At 41.4% G+C, this 8743-nt stretch overlaps 1 protein-coding gene across 2 annotated transcripts in view; it reads right to left on the bottom strand.

Moving 5' to 3' along the window:
* Positions 1 to 8373, bottom strand: part of LOC149297917 (cytoplasmic polyadenylation element-binding protein 4-like) — a 33231-nt gene extending 24858 nt beyond the window's left edge. For both annotated transcript variants that reach the window (XM_089488051.1, XM_089488050.1), the window contains exon 1: positions 7249 to 8373. In XM_089488051.1, coding sequence (XP_089344177.1) covers positions 7249 to 8373 — 1125 coding nt within the window. The remainder of the gene's footprint in view (positions 1 to 7248) is intronic.
* Between the last annotated feature and the right edge of the window lie 370 nt (positions 8374 to 8743).

Below are 8743 nucleotides of genomic sequence, written 5' to 3' on the forward strand. Positions count from 1 at the left end.
CAGCTAAACACAAACACCGCAGAAACGATAAAACAGCCATTGTCACGAAGGGTACAAAAAATAGAATCAGCCTTTGTCACGAAGGGGTTAAACAGCACATAAGTTAACAAAATGGACAAGGCTTCGGAGTTTGTAGTTTGTAGAGGTCTGGCCCTCTAAAACCATTCCAATTTCTCATGTGGCCCCATGGGAAAATTAATTGCCCACCCCTGGCTTGGACTGTACAAGCTCAACCAATTCTCACTAATCTGGGCTGTATTTTTACGTACCGGAGGAATGTGAAACGACACACATTGTGGTGTTAGCTCTTAATGTGAAACGGTAACCTTTAAAAGTGTTGATTTTATGTCTGGGCCATTTACCGAGTGCATTGAAATACCTGTAGGAGATCTCCGGAAACGATTTAAAAAAATTTTTTTTTTAAAAGCACATTTTAAAGAAGATGATTATGAAATATTATGCAATAGTTAGGTGTTGTACATCGGTCATTAATGGTGCTCATTAATAGTAATAGTAGCACTTTCCACCTTCCTTTCAGGAAAAATAAAATAAAAAAAAAAAGGCTGGAGAGTTTTCTGCAGATTATATATAAATTAATATAACCTCTTGAATTATGGTCTCCAGCAAGCGGTCCTACCCTAGCACAGATGAGTAGGGATGGGCAAAAACAGACAAAACCGGAGATAAATAGCATGCCCTGCCTCCTTACTGGAACGCAGAGTCCAAACAGGCTTAAAACAAGAAGTAAAAGTAAAAAACAAAAAGGACAAAATAGGAAACAAAATGTTGGGTGCAAAGAAATCAATGCTTTGTGCAGTGTTCCTGTGCCGATCTACCCCGGGATACGTACTGAACAACCAGTTCCTCTTGCAGTCTCCCACAGGAGGATTATATGTATTCATGGTGCCCTCCATTCACATGAGACACCTTGGGGGTCTAACGTGCACCGGGGGCTACCACAGCAAAGACACATTGATCCAAAAAGACACGTGAGAAGGTTGGGGGGACGTCAATGGCTGTTCCACCTGCGCAACATCCACATTCAGTACTGAATGCAAGATGATTACTTCACACGGTTGTAATTTATCATCATTTGGTGCTACATGAAATGAAAAAAGCGTCACAATCTGTTTAAAGCATTTTCTCTTTATCTACAGACAATAAACTTAGTATGATAACAAGGGGAAATGCTGGTGTTTTAGGATGCGTTTTTTTAAAAGACAAAATGATTTAGATGTTTTAAGGCCCTTTAAAATGGTCCAGTATAGGGCCAGGTGACTGCTTGGGCACGACTGACTCCAGCTATTTTTGCCGTTACACATATAACACAAGAGGCCATACAAGACATACACATACGTGGAAGCGGTCTGGGTTTCCTCCCGAGTCTCTATGTTTTTGCTCTTATCTCAGGGTGAAGGGACAAAATCCCAGGGTCACACAGTCCGGAGCGGACGCAATCATACCCTACAGCAGGGGTGCTCAAACTGCGGCCCTCCAGCTGCTGCAGGACTACATCTCCCATACTCCTCAGCCAGCCCCTTAGCTGAAGGAGCATTATGGGAGATGTAGTCCTGCAGCAGCTGGAGGGCCGCAGTTTGAGCATCCCTGCCCTACAGTGATCTGAAGACGTCTAAGATTCCTAATTCGTGCTTTTGGTGCTAGAATGTCATAGTTGATATACCTGCTTGAATGCAGGTTATTCAATTCACTTTATCTTTACATAATGACAAATCAAGGTGTCCACAAGAACCAGTGTTAGAGCCATTTGGTCAACACATTGGATGGGTCGCTACATAGACTATGCATGATGGGGCATTAAACGCTTAATATTACAAGCGGCTCAAAATCGGTGCTCCTCCAGGGTATGCCGTTTAATAGAAACGCATTTACAATTACGAGAGTTAACGTGCCAAGGCCCTTAAAACCAACCAGAAAACCCACTTGGCATTGATCTATATATTGCGCTACATGAACTGCTCATAAATAAAAGTCTGCCAAATGATATTTTAAAAACAAAAAAAAAACAAAACACGGAGGAACAGCCAGGTGCGCAAGACAATCCATCACCACTCACGTAATTAATATGTAATGACAATCGCTAAACTAGTTCTCTGCTCCTTGCTGCAATATAATATAATATAATATTATATATATATATATATATATATATAATAACCCAGCGGGGGAAATGACAATTTCTGTACAAAAGGCCAATCACAAAAGGAATCGGGGGATTTGCGTTTTTATCTCATTCTGGTTGAACAAAATCTATAAAATCAAACCACTTTGGTCCATCATCCATTTTCATTTGTAATGGGAATAAAGGGCATCTTCTCCTCCCGCTCTATTGTGATCCTTAATTATAGTTTCTCTTATCGTCTTTGTAACCCTCGTTACCAGCAGACTAAACTTGCTTCTCGTAGAAACACATGTGAAGGGAAGCCACTTGCATAGCCAGCATTTATAGAAACATTACATATTGGTTTATTCCTTGTGATAGCATAACGGACAACGCAAATATTCTTAAATTCATGTACAGTCTACCTTTCCAGTACTACTGCCACTGGACAGTTATCCCACATATCCACTACTCTTCGTAGCTTTTAAAGTTTTTAAAGTCCAGTTCACACCCTTTTTATTGATACCATGGCCTTAAACACTTAATCCCGTCTCTACGTTATTTATGTCCATCTGAATTCAGCAAAATATTCACTGCGCTGCCTACTCACCTTCAAATTATCCAAAACGATAACCCCCAGGTCCCTTTCGTCTGAGGTAGATGTCAGCAAACCACCATTAAGTATTTTATGCTTGTCAACATAAAAAACGAGGTCCAAAACATTGGTCCATTGCGCCAGTTTCCTTAAGTCATTTGTCTTATGATTGATTTCCCCACTGGGATCAATCTTGCTACACATCCTTATCACTGATATATATATATATATAGATATATATATATATATATATATATATATATGTTTAGCAGAACAAGCCTTAAGACGGGAAGAGAACCATTTGGCCCATCTAGCCTGCCTTTTTTGTTCATGCCGTAAAGACTTGAGCATTAGTAGCCTTTCCTTTCTCACTGTCCTCACCAGGACATGAGCTTAATGAATGAAGCCGGTGAGTCAGGAAAGGTGGCTTGTATGGAAGCCAAATGCATTTATCTGGCTACAGGGTTCTGGGATGAAATCTGCTCAGTTTGGTTCCATGCATAGGCATAAGAACAGACCGTCAACACTAAGGTTTACGCCGTGTAGTTGACGATCTATAGGACATGCAGGAAAGTTTTGTTGTCTGCTCCCCAGTAATTCCCTGATGGGAGGCTTTGATTTGACAAAAGACCATCAGGAAACTGAGCCTCCGCCATTATAACCTACCACCATAATACCGCGTCTCCCATATTTATAATACCACACAATTGATGGCACATATCCACCGGTGTGCCAGTAATTAAATAGTAGTGATACAATACAGCAGGGGTCCCACTGGGAAAAAGCCATTGTGAAGAATACGCTATTGAGTTGCAGCTCTGGTAGAAACTGGGGATAGGTGCCTTTTCATGGAGACAGGGAAGCCTGGAAATGCCATGGGCAACAGAGGCTAGTACATGCCAGTGAGTCTAATTGGGTCCTGGTTTGTGGACTATGCAAAATCCCAATAAGTCACCTACTGGGTTTTTGTTTTTTTTAATTAGGTGGTAATTATATATATATATATATATATATATATATATATATATATATATACACACACACACACACACACGCACACGCACACACAGCTCTTCCTGACTTATAAATAAGAAGCTATTTGGTCGGGCTCTTAAAATTCTCAAAAGATTTCTTCCGTCTGTTCACTTAAACACTGTTCTCTGGCTACATACAATGAATAGGAGAAAGATCCTTTGTCACCAAAGCGTCAGACACAGAAAAAATAAAAACATGAAGATCCTTCTTCCATATTTAATTGTCATTCTGCTAGCACAATACAGCGAGTGTATTGTAAATACCGGTCCCGAAACGGTTCGGGTGGCAGTGTCTACAGTCCCGTACCTGTGAAACCCAAACCAAGCAATCAGGTTGTTTCAAACCATAATGCTTTCACGAGGGAGATGCATCGACACAGGCCTTAAAGAGACGGGCAAAATACATAACTTGCCTGCTTTAACTCATTCTGGGGCAGAGCATGCGATGTTGCTTTGGAAGATCTGCGACCAAATACTAATTTGAGAAGACCCACAGGCATACGGTTCTAATGATGGACGCCGCAAGGATTTTGCCATTCATTAGCACACAGGATAACGGACAACGGTGCACGCTTTTTCGTGTTGGTCTCTCCTTGCGCTGCCATTTTATGCATCCTCAGACGGCTGCGGCTCGTGCGCTCCTTCACAGGGACAGTGCGTCCATCGCTTACATTATTTACATTTTACATGTTAAAGTATGCCTGAAGTTTTTAAAAACCTACCTCAATATCACGCCCTCAAGCGTGCACTAAAAGCAGATAAATATCTAATTAAATCCTGCTAAAAGCTGCATACGTGTGTTCTCATTACAGGACATAATGTTAAAAAAATGCTTTTAAATCCAATACCGCAAAAAAATATATATAATAATAATAATAATAATAATATAGCACCTAAAGGTATTAGTATGGTAGTGTGCACAAAGCTAGCTTTCCAGGAGGCAGTGGGCTAAGCTGCAGTCCCAGTATGCAATATATGAGCTGCAATACAGAATCACCATCAAGATCTACACCCTGCATTTAATCTTTTGCATTTACCTGCTGCTAGAAAAAAAACCAAAAAACAGCCATGCGATGGATAATGTATGTAGAATGTGTACAATGTACAATAACCAATTGAATTTAAACGTCCTGTTCACAATACACAGAAGCAAAGAGGAATGGACCATTCGACCCAAAATGTCTGTGCTGCAGTGATCAGGATTAGCGAGAAAGCTCCAACCTAGAAGCTCTAATGTCTTCCGCCATCAATACTGCAGAAACAAGGAGGATGCAGACGAGAAAGAACTCGAGCAAAAAAAAAAAAGGTTTAATGGGCTACAACGATCATCTGTTACTGGATTAAAATACCAGGGTAATAATCACAATGACAAAGAAAAATACTTTCATTAAAAAAAAAAAAAAAAAAAAAAAAAAAAAAAAGATAAAAACCATGCATAATGCAGAATTACATGGAGTATTTATTTCAAAGCGTCAATCTGGAAGCATCCTCTCTGTCACTTCCAGATTGCATTTTCATATATGCCTTTAATAAAATATATATATATATATATATATATATATATATATATATATCCACCATACATATAACATAATGCAAGGTCAGATTGTTAATCATTTATAGCAATATGAATGAAACAAAATCACCTTCTTTTGCAACATGAATATATTCAAATTAAGCAGATCGATATCTATTAACCTGGTCAACTAAATGTAACATCTGCTGCTGATTCACTTCGCTCCATTTTTGATGGCATGCAAAGGCAGCCGACGTCTAGTTTACACCAAACACTGAACTAAATATAGTCATCACTAGACTGAAAAAATGCCGCGCTGCAGACATCGCTGTATAGAGAAAGCTCCATCGGTATCTACGGAGGAAGGTAACCCCCCGGCTACTACGGCAACCGCAGGCTCATTGGAGCTTCACACAATTAGCCTTCTGTCACCGGCCTAAGCAACCCAAAGCGGAGGAGATCCCGGCACCGCAAACTTAACCCTTCTCACATATAACCATTCACAGCGAAAAGGTTTCCTTTTACCAACATTAAATGTAAGCTCCGTCCGAAACAACCAGTTCCATCTGATTGCAGAGGCCGCGCAGGCTTTATATTTACCGCATATACATCGCTATTAAATTAAATATATCAACATGGGACTTGCTTTCCATCTGCCAGCCCAAAGACACCACGGGACCATTCGATGAACCCAAACGGCCCGTGTGTTCGCGTATGTGTGCGTGTGAACAAAAAGCAGATGCCCCATTGCTCCCTGAAAACGCCGTAGGGTGTGAAAGCCTGTAAGACCAGATAAGGTGCAAACCTCAAATGGTGGGGGCCAGCGTAGTGTTTCTAATGGAAACACTACACAAAAGGAACAGGACTTTAGTCTAAATTGATCTTAAAAAAAAAAATAGAAAAAAAATGTATTGTTGATTTGGGAATCGTTTCCAAAATTGGAAGAGATGCCATTACATGAAGCACAGATCGGTCCTCCAAAATACGATCAAGGACAGGGCAAATTTGTTTGTGTTATTATAATGCGGCTGTTCAGTAACCTGGAAACCAAAGATGACCGACACAAAATATACGTTAAGAAAACCCTGGTGTACAAAGAGTCATTCGAGTGAAATAACGGTGAAAGTGGTGCAATCACCATAGCAACTAATGAAATATTTCTGCATGGTACAACAAAAAAATACGGGGAAAAAATGGAAGAAAAAAAAAAATTATTCTTATCTATTCTTCAAATGGTATTGTGAGGCTCTGCTAGCAGCTGATATGCCCAGACGGAATCGCTGCCAACCGTGCAACTGCTGAGCAATGAACAAGTAGTGCTTTGCTGCAATATTTCAAGGTCAAGCATTACGCAACCATTGATATTAGCAAAGACAACGAGAGAGAGAGAGAGAGAGAGAGAGAGAGAGAGAGAGAGAGGAGAGAGAGGTGTCACTCCACACAGCATCACACATTGAAAATGCGCCAAGCCTCGCATACCAGCAAAAATTAACCAGTCTGCTGCCAGTCTGGAGCCGCACTATATATACACATGGTATAGACACATACAAAACACACCGGACAGACTGGCTACTTGGATTTGGATTTGATCTGACGTACATTGGGAGGGGGGGGGTGCACATTACATATATATAAAAAACCTAAAAGCATGTTTTACTGTAATAGCTCATCACTGCGGACTTTGTTTTTCCTGCCTCTGTGGTTCCTATGGGAGGAAATGCTAAAAATGCTAAATGAATACAAACAATCTCCAAAACCTGTATTCGTTTGAAATATGTCAAGCATGCGCAGAGTATTTTAATAGAGACACCCGACAGCTTAATACCGCTAAACATATATTAAAAATACTCAAGCTTGTTTACGCAGTTCCTGGGGGGAAAAAAATACTGTTTACGTCAAACGTTTCACATACTATTGTTAACATAACTGTTAAAAATCTTGCTGATACAGACAAACGCACGAACACACACACAGGTATTCTCACCGCAAAAGGAAATATGTTGTCTGCTCGGTTCAAGCTGTCATCTATCCAGGATTTGGGTGCAAAGGCAGAGTTGGGCCTAGCATACTTCTGCAACTGGATGTGGTTGTTTCCAAAATTCTTCTTTAAGGGCGAGATGGAATTCAGTGGGGTTATACCTCCATTTAGTCCTCTGCGGTGGTCTCTCCCTTGGGATCCGCCCCAGCCTCCATATCCACTTCCACCAGGGCTCCAGGATGAAGATGGTGTAGGCGATGGGCTTTGGTAGCTGCTCCATGGTGAAGGTGGCTTATTAAGATTATTAGCCAGGTGCGGGAGTTGGTTAAAAGCAGCATTTCGGTGGGTGAATGGCGGTGGGTGTGGACTGGCAGGAGACCTCCTTTGCTGTTGGTGCTGGTTATGGTGATGCTGGAAATGAGGATGATGGGGGTGATGTTGAGACATGGGTCCAATTTGCGGGGAAAAGCTACCTCCAAACCCAGGGCTCACGTGATGAGGGAAATTCTGGAACAGCAGAGCACCATTATTTGTTGAAGCAGCGGGGACACCACCCTGGTGAAAGAAACTTGCATCTTCATTAATAATTGTGGAAGAGGAAGGGGCAATAGCAGCTGACCAGTTGCTGAAACCAGTTAGAGGGGATGCGGAGGATGTTAGGGTCTGATTTGAGGACCCCAACCCTGACGCGTCTTGATAATCAAATCCTGTCAACACAGGGGATTCTAGTCTTATTTTCTCCTTGCCATTTTCTGAGGAGCTGTCTGCCTGGTTTTCCTCGGATTTCACTTTCTCGGGGTCAGGTAGTATTCCCGTTTCCTGGCTTTGGCTAGGGGAAAGCTGCTGTTTTTCTAAGGACTCTTGCTGTTCCTGTTGTTGTTGTTGCTGGGATTTGGATTTCTCTGATCCCAGGATCTCATCCTGAATGTTATGGGCAGCCGGAGCAGGAAAGAGCCAAGCTGACCCAGCGTTACTGCCGTTGGCAGCTGTGTTATTTATGAAAGCAGCAGGGCTCGTGGTTGCATTTTGATGATGGTGAGGAGGCTGCAGATGTGGATGAAAGCGGACTGGAAAAGCCGACTTATTCCCAGTATTATTTTGCACCAGCACTCCAAACCCGTAATCCCCCATTACAATTTCTCAGAACCAAAATACAATTTTCGTGCTGAGGCCAAATTGTGCTTTATGAATATACGCTTCCCAAAATCTAAATTTTTTTTTTTTTTTTGCCTCCTTTGGCGAGGAAGGTTGGAAATAACGGGTGGAATACACCAAAATATTCTTTGGTTTAGTGTAAAAAAAAATAAAAAGAAAGAAAATTAGGCTATATCTTAGCCTGCCTTGTGCCTCACCCCAAGCTTCAATCCATTAGGTGCACAAAGATCAATGGGGATTTTGGGGTCATTGAGAGCCTCTTTTGCCTTCAGACTTCTTTCCTACTAATAGGGACGATACCAAATACAAGGAGCTTCAAAGAGATCTTCTCTTTCTGGATGCAGCT

Source organism: Sceloporus occidentalis, unplaced genomic scaffold, assembly GCF_023333645.1.
Source record: "Sceloporus occidentalis isolate IW3139 unplaced genomic scaffold, rSceOcc1.0.p SCAF_36, whole genome shotgun sequence".
NCBI lineage: Eukaryota > Metazoa > Chordata > Lepidosauria > Squamata > Phrynosomatidae > Sceloporus > Sceloporus occidentalis.